Genomic DNA, 19,806 nt, shown 5'->3' on the forward strand with positions numbered 1-19,806 from the left:
ATGATGTTCAGGAACTCTGAGAGTAACAGGTGGTGGTGGCAGCTGCAATTTAGAATATTCCTACCGTGAAAGGGGCAAGGGGCAATCCTCAGCTAGATGTGTACCAGTGGGGATAGGACTTCTCCGAAGCAAGTCCGTCTTAGTAAGCAGAGCACCTGCTGGGGACATCACACCCAACACAGACACCTTTGCAGTTCAGACTGGGCACTGCACAAGAAGCCTAACCAAAGCGCTGGGTGGTGGGGCGGGGTGCGGAGGGCTTCGCTGAGATCCAGTCACTTCATAGGCCACAGACAAACACCCACCTAGAAGAAAGGACCCCTGTTTCCAAGCTGCACACAGATGTCATACAGGTAACATGAATACTGTCCTCTAGGGTCATACACATGCTTATACATATAGCATGTGTTGCACAGGCTCAGTGTTCCACACTGTACAAGCATAGTCAGTTACAAATACATATGCATGCTCAGTCAGCAGCATGCAAGACACATGGCCACACCCAGGTATAGAACCCACTTCCCAGAGGCCCAGACAGATTTCCTATTCGTCCTTGACTTGCACTGAGGACAAGGTCAGCAGTCCAGGAGCAGCACCCCGTGGGTGGTTCCTCAGAAGTACCTAGACCTCCAAGACTCTTTTCATGAGCACAGGATTTAGGGAACAGGCAGGCCCTCAAGCAACATACTTTGTCAACTCCCTCTTGCCTCATCCAGGATGAGACCACTCCTAGGTAGTTGGGATTGACGGTAAAGGCAAGACAATATGGAGTCTCTGGAGTGATCCAGAACAAGGCAGGATTGACTTTTGGTCTTCAATGAGTGTACTTGTCTGGGAGAATAGGGAAGCTCTGCTAGGTGAAGTGCCTAGCTTCTGCCTCTTAAGACTCTGCAGCTCCAGAAGCCAATGTTAGGAGGGGCAATCAGAGGATCCATCCCTTCCAAGTAGGACCTACTTGCCCAACAAGCACAGGGGAAGCATCCTGAATGCGCTGGGGACATTACCCTTTAATGACCTTCCTGGGGAAGTCTGAAACCTCCTCACCTCCCACTCTCCAGTTCAGCTCAGAGGGAGAACCAGCAGCTCCAGCCTGCACAAGCAGGTGCCCTACGGGCAGGTGGTAGTGCACAGAGGAAACCTGCCCAGCCCTGGCTGCCTCCTACGACCCCACGACCCAACGTTGAACCTGCGGGGGGGGGGGGGGGCTCCAGTCCAGCTTCTCACTGACCTCTCCAGCTCCTCAGCTGGCTCTTCCTCTTCCTCTGGTTTGGGAAGGAGGAGGGGCATCCAAGTTCTCTGGGGAGTAGAGCCCCGCGAAGTGACCCCGTTTCACAATGAAATTGAGCTGCCATTTTCATCTTCTTCCCAAATGTCAGCAGCGCTAGATCAGATTAGGAACTAATCTCTTGCCCAAATTCATTTCCGAACAGGAGAGGTGGCTGCGGGCGGGGCGGAGGTTTGTTGTTTCTTTCCTTATTCCCACTCCCAACTTCCACTCCCTGTACCTGGGGCGGGAAAGGCGAGTACTAACCAAAAAGGAGCCCTCAGAGGCTCTTAAGGGACCCTAGGAAGGCTGGGGCACCTAGGGGACCCCTCCTTGGGACGGGCAGCAGCCATCAGGGCCTCTGCTCTGCAGCAGTGGCATTTGTTCCCAAATAGCTCCCACAGAGCAAAGCCCCCCCCGGGGGGGGGCGTCCATCCTGGGCTGCAAAGAAATAGAACCAGGGACTAGAGCGCTCGCTCAGGGTCCTGGAGATAGCTGCTGGAAGGGACTGTACCTTACAGCATCCTCCCTTTTATACCGATGTCGCTCCCCTCCCTGGCCCTGGCATCCCCCAGTCATTTTGCCTCCCACCCCAAGGGCCAGGGTGGTAAAGGGGGGAGAGGAAAAGGAATTGTAACCTAAAGAAAGAGAGAGGAAACTGGCAAATAAACGGCCAGAGGAACTGGTCAGTACCTTGCAGGAGGCCTCACTTTACTGAGTGACCAGAACACAGCCGTTGGCCTGAATACCTAATAACCCCCAAGTGAAAATTCCCCCATCTAATTTGATATTTGGTTCTTTGCAGAAGCTATAGCCTTCGTAAATAATATACAAAGTAAGAAACCTAATCCCGCCTGCTAGAATGTTTAATTCATCATTATGCGAGCTAATTGGAAGGTGATTATATGGTAATTGCTCATTAGTGGTGTATATTTATCGCTGTACCTTATGTCAAGGCCATGGGAATTGTGTAGACTCTGTTCTCTCATTTCAAGGATCAGTTTCAGAAGCAGGAGTGAAGCAGGCAAGATCAGGTTCTTCCTGACGTCAGGGTCCACTCCGGGCTGTGGAGACCAGGGCTATATATAGACTGGGAGGTAGCTGGGGACAGGAGCAGTTCCGGGTCCTATATATAGGTTCAGTCACCGATATCTGGGGAGTTGCTGATAACCAGGCCACAGCCAAGCGTAGCTGGTCCTTCCGGCTGATTTTCCAAAAGCGACCCCCAATGCCCAGCCTAGGCACAACTGGGGCCCCTCAGGTGCGTCTTGGACCTTGGGTATATTCTGAGAAGCCCAGTGCTACTTAGAAGTCCTCTGGAGAGTGCACAGAGGGTCATAAGAGTTGGGTGGGGCGCTCAGGTTTGGTTTGGGATAGACTTGGAGAAGGATAAGTAAGGAATTTGGAGTGATAGAGGCCTAGTTTGCCTCCCCCATCTGATCCCTGGGTCTTTCCCACCTTCCTGACTTGTGTCCAAATTTCTCTCCAGTCCCCTTCTCAGTGAAGTGGGGAGCCCGCTCCAGGACAGTACAAGTTGGTGCCTAGGGAGCGGAGCACAAAGTCTCTGGGGCGGGTGATGAGCCAGGACGAAGGAACTGGAAACATGAAGAAAGGAGGGGTGTGAGTCCAAGCCAGCCCCACAGGCTGTTTCTGGGCTGGAAGCTTGGGAGAGGTTGGAAGACAGGTTTGAAATCTCTAAAGTACAAGAGGACATCTCGGTTTGCAGGGGTATGAAGAAGGGACAAGGAGGGAGAGGAAGCCAGAGCTTCCGCAGCCCCAGGACCAGACTCTTGGAGACTGGGCTCCAGGAGCACATTTTTGCACGTGGTTGTGATCTTTGGCGCGCTCTGGCGCCCCCTCGGAGGAGCGCGATGGCTTTTGCCCTCATAGAGACCTCAGGCTGCGGCACAGGCACCGGCCCCCAGCCATCACCAGGCACCCCGACTTGCAGCCACGAGGAGGGGGGTGCTCCCAAGCTCCCCCGCTGGGCAACAGGCTCTAATGAACAAAAGGCCAATTAGACGCTGAGGCGCGGCTGATGAATGGACCTTTCGCTTTCAAGCGTGGCACCGCTTCGGGTTTCCTGGCTCACAGGGTCGTGCCTGGAGAAGCTGCCTCCCAGAGCCGGGTCACGGCTGGGGTCACAGGGTTCTCAAAACTCCCACTTCCCCCTCGCTATGAGGCTGGTTGGGGAAAATAAATCAGGGGGTTAAACTGCAAATTCTGCATCCGGACTCGGTATCCCTCCCAGCTTGGTGGCCCAGCACTGTAGGCCCGCATCTTCGACCCCGCCCGCAGCTGCTCCAAGGCGGCACCCAAATAAATCAAGAGCTGATTGCAGAAATAATAGAGACCGGCCTAGAAATAGATGCACAGTTTCGAAAACCCGCTGTTGTTTACTGAACTCCAGGAGTCGGTGGTGCACTTTGAGAACACCACCCCAACCCAAAGCGCCACTTTTCTTTTTGCATAGACCCCGAAATACAAAAATGCTACTCTAAGTGCTGGCCAAGGAGGTTCATCAAAGGAATGCCCCACTCAAACAGGAAGAAGTGTCCCCACAAGTCACACACACCGCACTATCCTCTAAAATGAAAACGAACAGGATTCACAGATGTCCTGTGTAACCAGACCTGGTCACAAATCTAATAATCTGCAAGTTCGCACCTTAATTGGCACTTCATCCGCAGCGCTTTGACTACAAGTTCTGGTCCTAACTCAAAACAGTCTAGAGGCACAAGGGAAGACGGACATCTTGGCACAATCTATGCAGGGAACACTAACCTCCTCGGTTTCTGACTAAAGCGAACAATCGCCACACGCGGGCTAGAGCTCTAGATGGGAACGTTGGATTGAGTTTCCACAATTCACAAACATAGCTGTATGGTGGACTGAGACATACACCTACTGCAAACGTACCATCACAAACCTTCGCTTAACTCACCGATATACGGACTTGCAACTGCCCACTTGCAGACAGTACAGCCTGGTTCCTATCTTACCTGGGGGGGGGGGGGGGGGAGCCAGGCCTCCGAACCTCCAGAATCCTCCTCCCCAGCCCCACAGTGTGCCAGGGACTTTGTTTCCTGAGACTCGAGGCGGGACTGGGAGGAGCTGAGGTTTCCCTAGCTGAGCGCAGGCCAGAGCCCCCTTTCTGCCTGGCCGGCTTTGCTTGCCTCTCAGGCTGCCACAGTCCGCCCCTACTACAAAAGTGGCCCGGCAGGTTCCGGGCCTCAGCCAACGCGCCCGCTCCAGCTCGGTTCCACTGCCAGGAGCAGAGTCCCAGGGAACTGAAACTCCATACACCCAGAACGTTAGCTTGGAACAGCGACTGTTGGAAATCCAAAGTTTCTGCCAGCACCGGATGATTTTAGTTGCTTCGGGAAGGTGTGTGTTCGAAGGAAGAAACACTCAGCCCAGGTGTGTGTCACGGGAGAATGTAGCTCTGTCCCGCTTCCACTTGACCCTATTAGGGAAAAGGAAACTGAAAACCTGGACTCCTGAACATCCTTTTGGCATAGGGGACAGGGGAACTCACGGGGAGAAAGTCCCACAAATATGTCATCAGCTTATAACCTTCAAGTCACAAGGAAGACGTGGGGCAACCAGCATACAGTTGGCTGTGCTCTGAAACAGCAGCAGCACAGCCCTGAATACCACGCACATAGAGAGCCCTGCCCAGGAGCATCCAGGCCTGGCACCTATGAAACACGAGTGGGCACACAGCTCCCACGGGATACAGCCAAGCTTGCGTGCACAGCAAAAGGGACGGGCCGCGGAAGCGTATGCGCCCCCTGCTCACCCTGCCCCAGTCCTACGCCCAGATAGGCATCGTGGGATGGCATCTCGCAAATATTTATATTCCTCAGCGCCACGGCAGCCCGCGCCCACATTAGACGCTCTAATCCTGCCACTTTAAATAGATGAATTAATAAAGCAAACGAGCGGCTAATAAGCTGACTGTCCTGCCTTTTTGAGGCGGGGGGAAGGACTCGAAAGTGCGCCAAATTTGTTTGCAGTGGATCAAGGCGAGCCGCCTCTGCTTCACTTTCTTTATCTTAATTCCGACTTGAAAAGATATAATTATCTAGTTTGAACAGAGCGGCTATCAAATCCTTCTTTGGGCCGAGAAGGGGGGTGTTGGAGTGGATTGCGGCTCTCTGAGCCGCTCGGTGCAGCCGGAGATAGCGCGTAATGAAGATGTGGAGGCCCGAGATACAAAGGGCATTAACCTCATTAGCATGAAACCTTTTCTTCCTACCATTGTGGGACCCTTTCAGCCGCCTAATCCCCCCTATTTTCAAAGCTTGGTTTGTAATAAAGCTTTTAGGTTTTTTTCCCCCTCAAAGCTAATAGTATTCTCTGATGATTTTACTGCTGTCACACTGTATAGGACATTTAGGAAAAAATTCTTCACCACACCCCCTCTCTTGTGCTTAAATTTAAGTATATGGTTACTGCAGAAAGCTTTTTATCAAGATGGGACATTTCTTTTAGGAAAGTGTCAGCCTCAATTTTAACGAAACTGTACTCTATACTCAAGTCGTTCTAGATTTGGGGAGGTGGGCAGAATGAAAACGTAACCTGCCCTTGTCCAAGCGAAAAGGATGTATATAGTTCAGGAGCCGCAACTGCCAAGCACTGGGTTGAACTCTAACAGTGCCCGTAGGTCCCGCTGTGGAAGCAGCCTAAGCCCCAGCGAGTCTATGGAATTCCCGGGTTGCACCTGTATCTTCCTGAAACTATCTCTCTGCCTGCGGTCCCCACAACACAAACCTCAGAGAAGGGGTCTCTGTACGCTGAAAGTATGAGCAACCAGGTCTACCCAGAGACCAAGACCAAGGGGAAAAGGGTGACAGAGATACTGGGGGCAGGGGAGAGGGGCAGAGAATGAAATCTACTTTTGAGGAGGGGAGAAAAAAAAAACAGAAAGAAAAGATTCCATGGTGCCCTCTAGTCCCCACTCGTGCACAGAATGTCTAATCTTAACTTTTCAAGGCAGGATGTTAACAAAGCTTGTATTTTTGCCCTGCATTGTAACTTGGCCTTATCACAGTGTAAAGGGTGGGGGAGATTGTCCTAAATTATGTCCAGGCAGCCCCCCTGGATCCGTGGATTAAGAGATTAAAGGAGACCACTGGGCAAGGCCTCCTCTTTTCCCTTCATATTCCTGGTATGATAATTGCTTAAACTGATTTGCACTTTCACAAAAGCTCACAGGACGCTTTGTAGCTCGAACAGAACAGACGAGGTTTCTCTATCAATGGAAATAAAACTGATTAATGCAGCGTATCAGGATAGGAAGCAAATGAAGCATGCAAAAAACAACCTCAGACCCCCAGAAGGGGGAGGGAAAGAGAGCGAAGTTTTCTTTGAGAATGGTTACAACTTTTTCTTTTCTGTGTTAAAATTAAGAGTGGAAGATTTCTCAGAATGTTTGCCTTATAAGGCGTCTGGGTCCTTTGGGCTCATCCCCATCTCTTTCAGCAAATTAGAGGAGAGAGAGAGAGAGAGAAAGAGAGAGAGAGAGAGAGAGAGAGAGAGAGAGAGAGAGAGAGAGAGAGAGAGAGGAAAGGAGTGAAAGAAGAGAAAGGGAAATTGACAATGTGTCCTTAAGGGATTTGAAGTCGGAAACAAAGTTAGAAGCCTCAGAATTCGGATTATAAGAGCTTTCCTGGAGAATATTGTTCAACTCATACTACATTCTAAACTTAAAAAAGAAAATAAAAAAAACAGAGGTAAAGAGGAGTAAAAATTTTCTTTTAGCTTTTTTTTGGGGGGGGGGCTGGACTTGAAACTAAACTCCTTCAACGAAGTAGCCTGGACAACTCTCACCTGTCCCTCTTCTAAAAGAGTTTGGTCGTCTTAACCATCTCCCTGGTCCACTCACACCTCTTTAAAATATGTGCTCCCCCAGACCCATCAGCATGGCTTGTTTGTGGGTGGGGAGTCAGGATTTCTTAGAGCCTAGTTGAAGAAGGACCACACTGGACATAGAGAGTCACTTTTGTAAAGATCCACTTCAATTTCCCAAGACAACTACTCTGAGGGCATATTGATAAATCTTTATTGACAAAATATTGACATTGACATACTTCTTGGAAGTATATAGTGTGTTAGAATTCTAACAAATTAACACAAAACACAAAAATATTTACATTCTGGTATAGAAGACACTAAGGAAGCATTTGTCACCCTCTTTAGTAAGTCTATGGTCTTGGAAGAGAAGCTCAGTGCTTGAAAACCCCCATGTTGTTGGCCACACTACCACCACCCCGTTAACTACAGTCTTTCCTTCCACGTTTGCAACAGACAGTCTTAAGGTTCTGAACAGTCATCACACCGGGTGGCTGGATGGATGCAGTCAATTTCTCCAACCACTGAAAGGAAAGGTTTTGGTGGCTTTAAGTCTCAGAATGTTAGGAAAGGAAATATCCAAGAAATAGAATTAACTTAGGTTTTTGTTGTTATTGTTGCTGCTGCTGCTGTTTAACCCCAGCATAAGTCCTGATCTTCTCAGGGGCACCCTCCCCCGCCCTCCATCCCAATCCTGCTCCCTCATTCTTCTGTAAGAGGACCACTATCTCCGAGCCTACTTCATTTAGCTTTCACAATCACTTTGACAACAGAAGGTATCAAAAAAGTGTTTTTTACAGTCTGCACAGTTCTCAGAAAAAAAATAAAAATACACAGAACCTGTCTTTAACAGAAAAATAAAATTACAATTCATTTTTTTAGACACCATTCGCCCAACAACTGCTACATGCAATTCAAGTTTTTGAAACAGGTGTAGGATGGGGCTAGACATGGAATTTTGTGTTATTTCTAATTAAAGATGGGGGAAACACTGTGAAGTGCAAAATTAAAAGTCCTGTGCCTTTTTAAAAAATCACTGTCGTTTCTAAATGGACTTTGATACACGGAATACCTGCCAATCATCTTGTTTCCCTGGTTTGGCATTTGACTGACAGCTTCTCTTGTCAGAATGTGCCTTTGCCTCACAAGGAGGACGGGATCATTCTCTCTCTCCTCTCTCTCTCTCTCTCTCTCTCTCTCTCTCTCTCTCTCTCTCTCTCTCCCCCCCCCCCTTTTCTCGTGCTCTCCCTCCCAGTCTCTGTCTCTCTCACTCACTCAGCTGCCTCTTTAGAGGAGGGTTGCACGTTGATGAAGGGGCCTCGGTCCTCTGCCATCTCGTTTGTGCCTGCGCCTGATGGCCTGGTGCGTGCGCAGTGGCAGCCCTCGGTTCAGTGCCCTCGCTGTCCAAAGTCTGCTGAGAGCCACTGCTCAGATTCCCCTTTCTCCCTTTCTTGGTGAATGTGTGTGCAGTTTGGTTTTGTTTTGTAGGGTTTTTTTCCTTCTTCCCCTCCTCTCCCTGTCTCTTTTGCTCCATGCTGTCCATTGGTGTGGGATTAGGTTTGTACTTTTAATCGTCTGAGGTCACATCTATTTCCTCCGGACTCGCCTGCTTGGTGGCAATTCTCCACCGATTAATGTGGTGTGTCCCTTTTTTCTTCTGTTGAGAATCTGAGCCTTCTTCCTCTAGCTTCTGCCTTTTGAATTTCGTCCTCCGGTTCTGAAACCATACTTTTACCTGTGGGGAAAGGCAAGCGGGCATCGTTAGATGCTTCACGGTGCCTTCCTACCAACCGCCAAAGGCCTGCCCCTTGCCCAGGCCTGACCACAGCTCCCCGGACACATACCCTAAGGGCTGACCACTCCTAAGTCTCCTCTCTGAGAGCAGGGATTGCAGGTGAGAAACCTAGTCCCTTTTCCTTCCAAAACCTACCAAGGAACATTCCCCAAGGGCCACAGTATCCTCATTGGAGTCATGTCTCCCACGCACATCCCACTTAGAGCAAAAGCTTTTTGCAAAGCATGCAAAACTGTGTTAAAAAATAATTAAATAAGGAAAAAATAAAGTATGTTTCTTGCTTGCTCAGCCAGTGATTGCAGAAAAGATCTCAGTCTTTTTAGCCGGGCCTAATGTGCTTTCTATTTTCTGTCAGTCTGAAGTTGCCTAAATATAGCGCCTCTTCTACCAGGCCAAGGCCTGCATAGAAGATAGGGGTTTGCCTGTACTCGGGCCTTGCTGGGGGATACTGGCAGGTGAGCAGGACTAGAGACCCGCCCAGAGGGAGCCCAATGGACAGTGACTTTACAGGCCTCACTCGGGGCCTGCTGAAGGGAAAGCTTCAGGGAGATTGTGACTTAGGAAGGAAGTAAAAGAAACTGAACAACAGAGGGAGAAGGAGAAGCGCCTCTTCCCTTGGCTTCTGTCCAGTCCCCAAACAGGGTAGGGTCAGCTTCAACTTCAGTCACATCTCTTCCCTCTGGACCCTCCCTGGACCCTGCAGCTAAGAGTCTCTGAGGTTGAAGTCAGCTGCCATCAACTGCCTCGTGGGGAAGTTGGGTGATGCTCTATTCAGCAGCACGGCCCAAGTTTGCCCAGCAATGTGGTTACAGAGGAAGAAGACAGTAGTGACTGCAGCCGGTGCCCTGATCGCGGTGGCCCAGTTAGAGCCCCTGAGCTCCTGAGATACCACTCCATTCCCACCTTTAAGACTTCCACAAGGTCCTACTTGTTCTCCCCAACGCCCCTCTCCCCCAAAGTGCAGAGCCTGAGCAAGGCTGAGTTTAATTTGCTTTGAGTTTGCTAATTAAGGGGGAGGACAGTTCACTCCCCCAACCCCCACCTCTGCGTTTGCCCAAAGCGTGCGTCGGTGCGCTCGGGGCTTGACACGCACACAAAGACTCCAGGCAGTGTGGGCAGCAAGGCGGACAAAGACCACCGCTGCCTAGGCTGTCCAGGAGAAATCAGCTGGGCCTTGCCTTGTGCCCGCCCTGCACAAACCCGCAAGGTCTTCTTGTTATTTCTTACACCCCGTGGAGGGGAAACTTAAAAAAAACAAAAAACAAAAACCTGATTTGAGCTTCTCAGTAAAAGCAGTACAACTTACTCTGCCCCCAAACGTTACTACTGTTTGCTGAGAACTTTGACCCTGCCTGGCGTCTGGGAGCCCGGTAGCGCCTACTGTAGACCGAAACCCCCTCCCCGCCTTGGGACTAACCCAAGCTAGGCTGCCAACACTTGCTGCGCAGGGAAGACCGTGTCCCCTAAGGCTATCTCTCTGCGAACTGTCTAGTTTTCAAGATCGTCCAGCCGCCTGGCCCCCGGCTTCTGACTCCCCGACATTCCCTTAAGAAGAATAATCGGGTGGGTGGAGAATCTTTCAGAACGTGTATCAAAACCATTCCCTACCTTCGCCAGCCTTGAGCCCTAGTCACCAGAACACCCTGCTGCAATTAGCCACATCTCAGATCCCAATTGAGCCTCCGTGGTTCTCACCAACACTCTCAGCAAAACTACGGAGGTGGGTTGGCTTGGATTTCCCGGGGCCTGAGCAGCGGAGCAGAAGAACGAACTCATCCCTGCAGCTCATACTACCCTAACAACGCCAAGCACCTGGAAAGTTACAGATCCGAAGCTCTGGCATGGAATACACTCCACGAACCCTCTAGGAGCTCAGCAGTGGTGGCTGTACCTGGCGCTGTCTGCCTGGGTCTGGATGGGGTACCCTAGCTGCTGGGCCACACTCACCTGAGTTTCCGTAAGGCTGAGGCTGTGCGCCAGCTGCTTCCTTTCCGCTCCCACCACGTAATGATTCTTCTCGAAGGCGTGCTCCAGCCTTAAAAGCTGGGACGGCGAGAAGGCGGTTCGGATCCGCTTCGGCTTTCGGGCCAGAGCGTTGTGCAAAAGGAAACTCTCGGGACTTGTGTCGTTCCCTGCAGGGTGCACAGCAGAAGTACCATTAGGGGGCCTCCCAGGCCCGAGTCGCGGGCTTCTCCGGAGCCGGGCTGGCCCAACGTAGTTCCCTGGGCCTCTGACTAGTCCGCAGCGCCAAACCCGCCGGTCCGGTGGCACTCCCTGGACTTTGAAAAGGACACCGGCTGAACGGCCGACCCTGGTACCCGGGGCTCCAATCTGGGCGGTACCCAACTAGCGATTGTCTTTGAGGTCCTCCGACTCCGGACCTCCGCGGGCTCCGCCACTGCCCTGGCACCGCAGGCCTGGATACTTTCACGCCGGGTGTGTCGGGAGCAGAAGTCAGGAGGATAGAGCCCGGGCGAGGAGATTGGTGCCCATCATCCAAAAATAAGAATAAGAATAGATTGCCTAGTTTCTAGCCTATTTAAATTTTTTACTTGAGCGTGGAAAGAACAGCGGGACTCTACCCATAGTTTTCTCGCGAATTTATTCAAGAATTTTTGTCTGCTATCTCGCTGGGAAATTGCAGAGGCCGGTCTAGTCGTTGCAACCGGGCCAGAGGCGAGGATGCCCGGTTTCTAAGGCGACTGTCTCTAGAGTACTCGGTTCTGGGGTTCCTGGGCTGCAGAAAGCTAAGAGAGGAGAGTGGAGGAACAGGAGACTCGGGGTGACTGAGTTGAGTACTCGCCCGCAATGTTCCGGCCCACAAAGATCCGGGCTGCTCCTGATGTGGCGGAGCGACCAAAAACATAGCTGGCTGAGAATGGGGAAGCTGAGCCCTAAACTTTGAAGGCAAGCCTGGGGTATTTCGACTTTTCTTATTAAAGAAAGTAAATCTATTCACCAAAATCAAAACAATAAAAAAACAGCCGGTTTTCCCAGCGGGGGTGGAGGTAAATTCAGTAGTGAACTGAAAGAGAAAAGTGTATTGCTTTGGTTTGTGTTTTTGTTTGTTTTTGTTTGTTTGTTTGTTTGAGGGTTTTTGAATGTATATACATATGTGTATAAAATGTTGAGGTGGCAGCTACCCGATTCTAGACTCTGACAGTAATGCAGTCCCTTGGTATTGATCCTGCCCCGCCTGAGTTGGGTCCTTTATGCTCTCCATCGACAAACTAAATACTCGAACCCTTTTCCTAAACTTTTACCTTTCCTACCAACCCCTACCCAGAAGCAAACAAAATTAATAAATTGGAAGTTTTTTTTTTTAAAAAAAAAAAAAAAGACGCCCAAACAAATTTCCCATTGTCGGGCCTTGTTTCGATTAGTTTTTTTCCTTTTCTTTTTCTTAATTTCTTTTTCTTTTTTAAAGAAAAAAAATCAACCAAACAGAAACCAGCCGAAACCTTCCTTCCCGCCGCGTCCTGAGGGGTCCCCAGTTAAACAGGTCGAGGGGAGAGTCAGTGGAGCTGCGGAGATTTCTACTTGCTCTGTTCCGCCCCTCCTTGGGCCTCCAGAGCTGGAAGAAGGAAACAGTTTGTGCTGAGGTTTCGAGCATCCCTTTGCCTACATAAAGGATTTGAAGACCTAAAGTCTCTGGTCTGGGCTGGAGGGGCGTGGAGTGGGTGTAGAGTGGAGATCAACAGTCCAGTAAACCTGGCCATGTGGCCGGGTTTGAATCCCTGAGATACGGTAGATCGGCCGGGGACACGGTTCAGGGGACCAGAATTCTGGGGACCTTGTGGGCTCAGGCTTATTGACAGCGGACTTCGCCCGCAGGCAGCTTGTCCCTGCCAGCCTGACCCTCGGCGCATACCACCGGACACCTCGTTCGCGCCCCTTTCCAAGAGGTTAAGTGGTGGACAAGTTAATAACCCAAACGAACCTCGACTTCAGAAATTGGGGACCTACGCCACGCGGGCCCCTCGCTGCCTGGTTTGAGAACTCAACACACTGACTAACCTCTTCCCAGGCCTCCAGGAGAGCCCACCCGGAGCAGGCCCGGCCCCGTTAAGGAGGCAACCAGAACGGCGCGCTTCAGCTCCGCGACGTGGCACGTACCTTGGAATCGATGACCCAGATATCGGTAGCGGTGGATGAGCCAGGGATAGAAGGTGGATGGGTCCCGCTGCTGCGAGGCGAAGAGGGGGTGTGGCGAGTGCGAGGAGGGTAAGGGGTGGGCGGCCAGGGCGTGCGGCGGCGGCACCGGGTGCACCGGCACGGCGGGGTTGGGCGGGTGCGAGACCGCCTCGGCGAACACCAAGTCCGGGTTGGAGTAGACGCCCCTGCCCGCGGCGGCGGCTGCAGCAGCCGAATGGAAGCCGTTGAGGAACGGATTTATTGGGCTGGAGTTGGCGTAGCTGAGCGCCGCGGGACGGATGGGATCCTCAGAACGCGAGGCAGGCAGGGGACTGTCCTTGGCCACCAGCGACTCGATGGTGAAGCAGCGCTTGGGCGCCGGCTGAAACATGCTGCGCCGAGGAGCGGGCGCCCAGGGCTCCCTGCTCCCGGCGACCGCAGCGCGCTGCCTTCGCCGCCCGCTGCCCACGGCGAGGACCGACGAGAATTGGGGACTCGTTTGTTTGGGGTGGGGGTGGGGGGGAAGGAAAGGAAAGAAAGGAAGGAAGAAAGAAAGGAAAGGAAAAAGGAAAGGAGGGGGGAGGGGGAGGAGAGGCAAAACCGAAGATCCCGAGAATCTTGCACCAAACGCGCCCAACCTGGAGAGAGGGGGGAAAAATCCTTCCAGAAGAATTTGCAGGCGTGGATTGGGGTAATATTTTTTTGAGCGAGATGGCGTGGGGGGAGATTGGAGTTAAAGGCAGGGAAGGGGGGGGTTCTCGGGGGAGGCCAAAAAAAGTTTTCTCTCCTTTGCAAAAGGCGGGCAGGGCGCCCTAAGTCCAAGGACAATCCATGGAAGTGTTCGCTTCTTCACTGGTAGTGCAAACGATTTGTTAGTTCATGAGCCTAATTAGTGCGGGGATCACATAAACAGCTTCCTCCGAAGCCTGGTAAATGGCTTGATGATTGGTCGCTATTACTCGCCCTGAGGTGGAAGGGGGGAGACTCTTTAAAGTGCGTCAGAGGGAGGCGAGCGCCTGGGAACCCGGAGGCCTGGATCCCGGCCCAGAGTGGAACGGAGTCGGCGCCGCTGCCCCGACTGTGCCTCCAGCCGCCCGCTCGGCCGCCGACCTCTCGGTGCCTTCGCCAGTCGCTCCGGGCTAGCTCCCTCGCTCCCTCGGCGCTCGCTGCGGCTTCTCTCCTCCTCTTTCGCCTCCTCCGCTTCCCTCTTCTCCTCCTCTTCCTCGTTCTCCTCCTCCTCCTCTTCCTCCTCCTCCTCCTCCTCCTCTTTCTCCACCTCCTTCCCCTCAGCCACCGCCTCCTACTGCACTAACACCACTCCCTCCGGGGCACCCGGGTCCCTGCAGAGTCTTCGCCCCGCGCAGCCTTTGCTGCGGACCCCTGGATCCTAAACCTGCGGCGCGGGCGCCGAAGCTGCTAGGACCGAAGCACCGACAGACGCGCAGATTTCTTCACTCCCAGAGCTCCACTGAGACTGTCCCCTGCCGCCTGGCGTCCAGGTCACTGAGATGGTTTCGGGAGTCCGGCGAGGGTAAGCGGGCGGGGACTGGTTGCGGACTAGGGCTAACCCGCTGCACTCATACCAATCCCCACCCCCAGCAAAACTCCCGAGGTTTCCTAGGCGCGAGGAGGGGGGGTCCTCCCACCCCTCCAACCAAGCGTAGCTTCGAGGTTCCAGGGTCCACGCGCTTGAAGTCTTTGACCCGGCTGGTTCGTTTGCAAGTGGAAACCTGAGAAGCCAGCTGTGCTTGTACGGTAGCCGCGGACTTCCAACTCTCACCCTAGAGTTCCTGCTTTTCCTGTCCTGAGGGCACTCACCTCCTTCCCCAAAACAGTTCTCTCTGGGATACGTGGGAATAATTGGGAAAGGAGTCTTGGGTCCTAGGTCAGAAGCTGAAGTGGTGATTGTGTTTTCGTTCCGTTGTCGTTAGAAGCGTTGACATTGTTACCATTGTTGTTGTTATTAGTACTGTACCTATTTTTATTCTGACATCTGTGGTCCCGGGGCTGGGTTGCTCTGCAAACCTAGGTTTCGCAACTAGGCACTTAGGATCGCGTCTCCGGTCCTAGGCCCTGTCCGCATTTTCGAGCTCGCCTTCGGTTTTGGGATGATTTTAGGGCCGACTTCTCCCGTCCCCATTGGCTCACGCTGTGGCATAATTATGATCACATCCCCCAGCCTGCTGGCGCTGCTCTCTGTTTATTGGTGGTTAAAGATCTATTATCTATTCATCAGCCGCCTCCCCCACCCACCTACCCTTTGCCAATTACATTCTTCTAAAGTGAAGTACCAGCAGGTATTTTGCACGTTTACAATTAATGATAAAAAAATTTTTTTTCCTGTCGTTCTTTAAATCTATTACTCCCAGGTCGAAGCCATTTATCCTTAAGAGGGATAAAATGTCTGTGTTTGGTGACTAGGTTGCCTGAGACCCGGGAGAACTAGCTCTGCAGAAGAGAGATGTGAAGTCCTCTAGAGGAAGTGTGAAAACCATCTGATTCCACCAAGGGTCTGGGCTTTAGGACGCGCCAGGAAGTCCGGCAATAATGGGTTCCTTGCCAGCCCTCCCGTTTGTTTCCCGTTTTTTTCAGGTGCTGTTGTTTAGGTTTTGAGTGTTTCTTGTAGCGTTCCTCTGAGAAGGCAGAAGCTCAGGGACCTCTAGGTAGAGTGGGAGTTGAGAAAAGAGTTCCCGGTGTTGTTGAGGCTCCAGACAGATTCATTTGGAGACCACAGGAGCTACTTTTGCTGCTCCTTCACTTCGAATCCCTCTAGAGTGTTCCAGTTTGTGCAAACACACTCAGGGTTAACCCAGCAGACAGGAGTGAGCCTCTGCTTTGCCCTCACAGTGGTATAAATCTGCCATTGCCTTGGACTTCAGACCCTGAACCACCAGTCCTTTGGTCCTGGACCATTTTCACCTTCTTTTCTAGGTGGCCTTGTGTCTTTGTCCTTTTTCTTGGCAAACCCAAATATTGTAGGCATTAGATCCAGCGCTAAGGAAACGGTGGTCACTGAAGGAGACACAGTCCTCCAGGCTGAACTATCTCCCCCAAATACAGCTGAGAAATCTCTCCCAGGTCTTATCTGGGCTGCGGAAATAGAGGCTTCTAGGTGTTCAGGCCTCTGAAGTCTGAAGCCCAGGGAAGGGCAGAAGTCTTAGCGTATGCCTAGCCAAGCAAGCTTCACAGGAACTGTGGGATAACTGGGGGCTTCTGAAGGTAGGAGCAAACACACCCATTTGTCACACCGCATATCCTCTAGAGGAGGGTAAGAAGGTGGGACTGGGCCGCCAGAATGGGCCTGAAACTCTGTGGAACCACGTGTGGTGCCTCAACCCCAACCCTACCCCTGAGTTAGCATTCGTGAATGTAGCTGAGGGTATCCCAGTTATTGACTTTGAAGACCAAGGAATCTAAGCCTGTCTGGCAGATTTGATTGAGACCCCCATCGCGTGGGTTTAAAATGTTTGGCCTTGAGTGCTTCATATGTAGTTGGTACTTGTTCATGCTTCACCTCTTTGGGCCAGGATGTGCTGGGGAAATGTTCTAAGGGAATGAGCGCCTCACTTCAGATAAGGGCTCCCTTGCCTGAGGAAGTGACATTTCAGCGATTTCGTGGTATCCTCAGCAAACCACCAACCAGCCTCTTGCAAACTGCTCATCTGGCTCTAGGATTGCCGCTGGAGGTGGGCTCTGGGTGGCCTGCAGGTGGCCGGTGCTCTTGAACAGCAGGTTTGGTCCCCGACTTCTAAACGAAACCGGAGCACTCAGTACCTCCTCTCAAGCACCTGAACCTTAGGGGGCTCTGTGCCACTACCACCCCACCTCCGCGGAAGAAGAAAAGCAGGTTCCGGTGCAGAAGCCCTAGGAGCCCAGTAATCTATGCTAATTCATGCCTCCAGCCCGAGGTGCCCTGGACGTGTGGCGGAATTAACTAGAGAGTAACTCATTGACCACACTGCCCAGCAGAGGCACACCGGGGCTCTGGGCTTCAAGTCCAGCTTGGAAACCATAGCTCATAGAGGGAGACTCCGCTGACTTCTAGCCTAGCAGAATTCACGCCTCCTTTGTTTTTTGAGGACCCAAGAAGGAGCTGTTTGGCTGAGTACCTGTACAAACCGTTGGGGTTACCCCAAATCACTGAGATTTGAATATCATAGATTTTGCAGGCAGAGGACTAGAAGACGAATGTGATCAATATCTTGTATTTGTCTCTTACTGAACGACCTGGGTCAACACCTCAATCTCGCCTGACCTCATTTTGTTATATGTAAAATACAACCCTTGTGTCTAGGAAGCAGACTGTAGCAGTGCCCGGTGAGTTTCTGGATGGCAGCATGATCAAAGTGGTCTTTATCAGAGTGAAGGTAATTACATAACCCATTTTCAAAACTGTACAGTACAAAGTGAATTTTTCTATTTGCAATTATACCTAATAGAACTTCCCCCAATCGCACTCACAACTTCTGTGACCTTCTGGAAGCTATTTACTGTCTTTGCCTCTTTTTGTCCCCTCTTCCTTCGAATGGGAATAAACAGCAATGCAGTAGCGTTTTGGGATTATTGCAAGAGATAGCAAAGCAAACTGTTCGGACAGTGTCGAGCCCATAGTGAACATTAATAAAAAGTCGACTCCTCTCATGGATGTTGTTGTCATTTTCTGGCCCCAGCCAGGGCTTCACAGACTGAACAATAAAGTTGTATAAAGATATTCACACTAACCTCACCCCTGGCATGCTCCCCCGTGTTGCCCTCAAAGGCCATGAACTTCCCTCAGGAGGTACTCGGGATGAGTGCAGCCTGGTTTCTGATTCTGTATCAAAGGGCAGAGATTTCTGGGGATCCGTGATAACCATTTGTGGCTCTGAGTTTCCAGCAGGACCTCTACTGACAGAGAAGCTGAGCCCTCGCCTCCACCTGCGTGGGTGCTAGGCCCCAGAAGTATCTGCGGTCGGTGGCTAACATCATGCAGCTCTAGCGGGTTGGGGTTCCTGGGATGTGGTTATCACAAAAGGCAGAATCAGTATCTTACAGGTCGTTGGGTAGGTGAGCTTGGCTCTCTTTCGGCATTCTTTACATTTTCCTTAGTGCTGTGTTGGTGTTTGGACCCTGTAGTGCCCCAGCGTGGTGAGCAACACTGTTCACCAGTGGCCTCCAGGCTTGTGTAAGGTGTCCTGAGAAGGACCAAGCTAGGGCTAGCTACAAAGTTTCTCCAGGTCTGTAACTGTGATCCCGGTCTCTTCTATCTCTGAAAGCTAGCACGGCTGTGGGAAAACAAAAAGGAGAATTAAGACCTTAAAAACATTTTTTAAAATTATCACGGTAAATCCCTTTCTGGCATCCTCCCCAGAGTTCTCTCGCGAAGCCAGCAAGGCAGCTCAGGGTGCCTATCCACGTGTGCGCAGCGGCGCCTAGCGGCAAGCGAGGCGCTCGAACGCGGCACTGAAAGTGTTAGGGGTTGCGCCCATTGCCACCAATCACAGTCCTAACCAGAGGAGAACCTCTGAGGAGGCTCTTGGCGACTGAGAAGGGAGGGTGGCTTGATCTTGCGTCTCACCTGCTTCCGTTGGCTTCAACTCAGCTCCAGAGTTCATACTTGCGGTACTTTCCCCTTTTCTAAGAGCAAGGCTTTCCTGTAACACAGGGAACAGGGAGCAATGGATAGGTTCCACTCTACCAAGAACTTGGTGACTGGGACCACCTAAGCCAGGAAGATAGCCAGTTGTTGTGCAAAGGTGTTCACAAGTCCATGCTTGAGAACCCAGATATCATTGCCCAACCACTGTGGCTTAGAGAATGGGCCTTGTGGGGATCCTACAAGTTCTAACTGGGGTTGCAGGGTGCAGCTCTCCTAGATGTGCGCCCTCTTGTGGCGGGTGGAAGACAGCCTGATGGGGGACTTCTTGATTACTGCACAGGGGCCAAAGTGTCACTATCCACAAACCCACAAGACAGGATTGGGCCGCAGCAGTGGGGCTTTGGTGACCCGTCCCGTCCCCGCCACTAGACACACGCGGACCTTATCTTTCACAGAGCAACCAAGCTCCTCTCTTGAGATGCAGCAGTAGAAACTGCATAGAGTCTGCCAGAAACCCGGATGGTATGTAGACAGCCTTGGAGCATTGCCCTCGGCCTTACTGCTCAAAGTGCAGACTTGGAGGTGCCCACCCCAGAGAGAGAGTCTCCCCGGATCTCGGCTTCTGCTGTGCTGGGTGATTTGGGGGGGGGGTGCACTGTCAGTGAGAAACCGTGAGTTTCTGGGTCTCTATTGTAAATCCCAACTTTAGGATGCCACATTACTTCAGGAGACACACCAGGAACTTCAGGCTCATCAATCCTCAGCACACACAGCCCTGATGATTCATTATTGAAAGCAAGGAAATAATCAAGGGGGGGGGTGTCACCATTTTTCTCCATCAGTTGCCTTCAAATCAAGGCCAAGCAAGGCAAGAAAAGCAGAACTTCACACACAAGGACACAGAAGCCAGGGAACATGGGCAGACTTGCCCAGGTGACTGCCCAGGACATGAAGCATCTCTGTCTGCCGGTACCTCTGTGTGATAAGAGTGTGGCATCCCCCCAGTCACCCCAAAGTGGCTCCTCAAAGGCACATATAGGTCCAGGGTGTGTGTACAGGGTGTGTGTACTGGGCTCTCTGGCAACTTTGTTCCCAACTGCTTTTGAGCTCTCCTTGAAAGCTGGGGAGAATGCCACCAAAACTTGGGAAAACAGATCCTCTGCTGTGTGCCGGCATTTG

General features: G+C 51.8%; 1 protein-coding gene across 2 annotated transcripts; it reads right to left on the reverse strand.

The window, feature by feature from the left end:
• Positions 1-7,331: 7,331 nt before the first annotated feature.
• Positions 7,332-14,085, reverse strand: Emx2 (empty spiracles homeobox 2). 2 transcript variants are annotated; one of them, XM_057780072.1, is made up of 3 exons: positions 13,032-14,085; positions 10,863-11,047; positions 7,332-8,855 (listed from the first exon to the last, which is right to left on the reverse strand). In XM_057780072.1, exons 1-3 carry the CDS (start codon positions 13,438-13,440, stop codon positions 8,688-8,690), a joined length of 762 nt encoding a protein of 253 aa, XP_057636055.1. In that variant the 5' UTR covers positions 13,441-14,085; the 3' UTR covers positions 7,332-8,687. The 2 variants fall into 2 exon arrangements, with proteins under 2 accessions (XP_057636055.1, XP_057636056.1); XM_057780073.1 differs by lacking the exon at positions 10,863-11,047 and having other exon boundaries at positions 8,752-8,855.
• Positions 14,086-19,806: the final 5,721 nt, after the last annotated feature.

This window comes from Chionomys nivalis, chromosome 8, assembly GCF_950005125.1.
Source record: "Chionomys nivalis chromosome 8, mChiNiv1.1, whole genome shotgun sequence".
In the NCBI taxonomy this organism is placed as follows: domain Eukaryota; kingdom Metazoa; phylum Chordata; class Mammalia; order Rodentia; family Cricetidae; genus Chionomys; species Chionomys nivalis.

Excerpts from the sequence above, each read along its gene's own strand:
- Emx2 (XM_057780072.1), bottom strand. The coding sequence starts at position 13,440 with ATGTTTCAGCCGGCGCCCAAGCGCTGCTTCACCATCGAGTCGCTGGTG. Across the intron at positions 11,048-13,031 it reads TCTGGGTCATCGATTCCAAG|GGAACGACACAAGTCCCGAG; the intron begins GTACGTGCCACG and ends TGCACCCTGCAG. Across the intron at positions 8,856-10,862 it reads TCAGCCTTACGGAAACTCAG|GTAAAAGTATGGTTTCAGAA; the intron begins GTGAGTGTGGCC and ends CTTTCCCCACAG.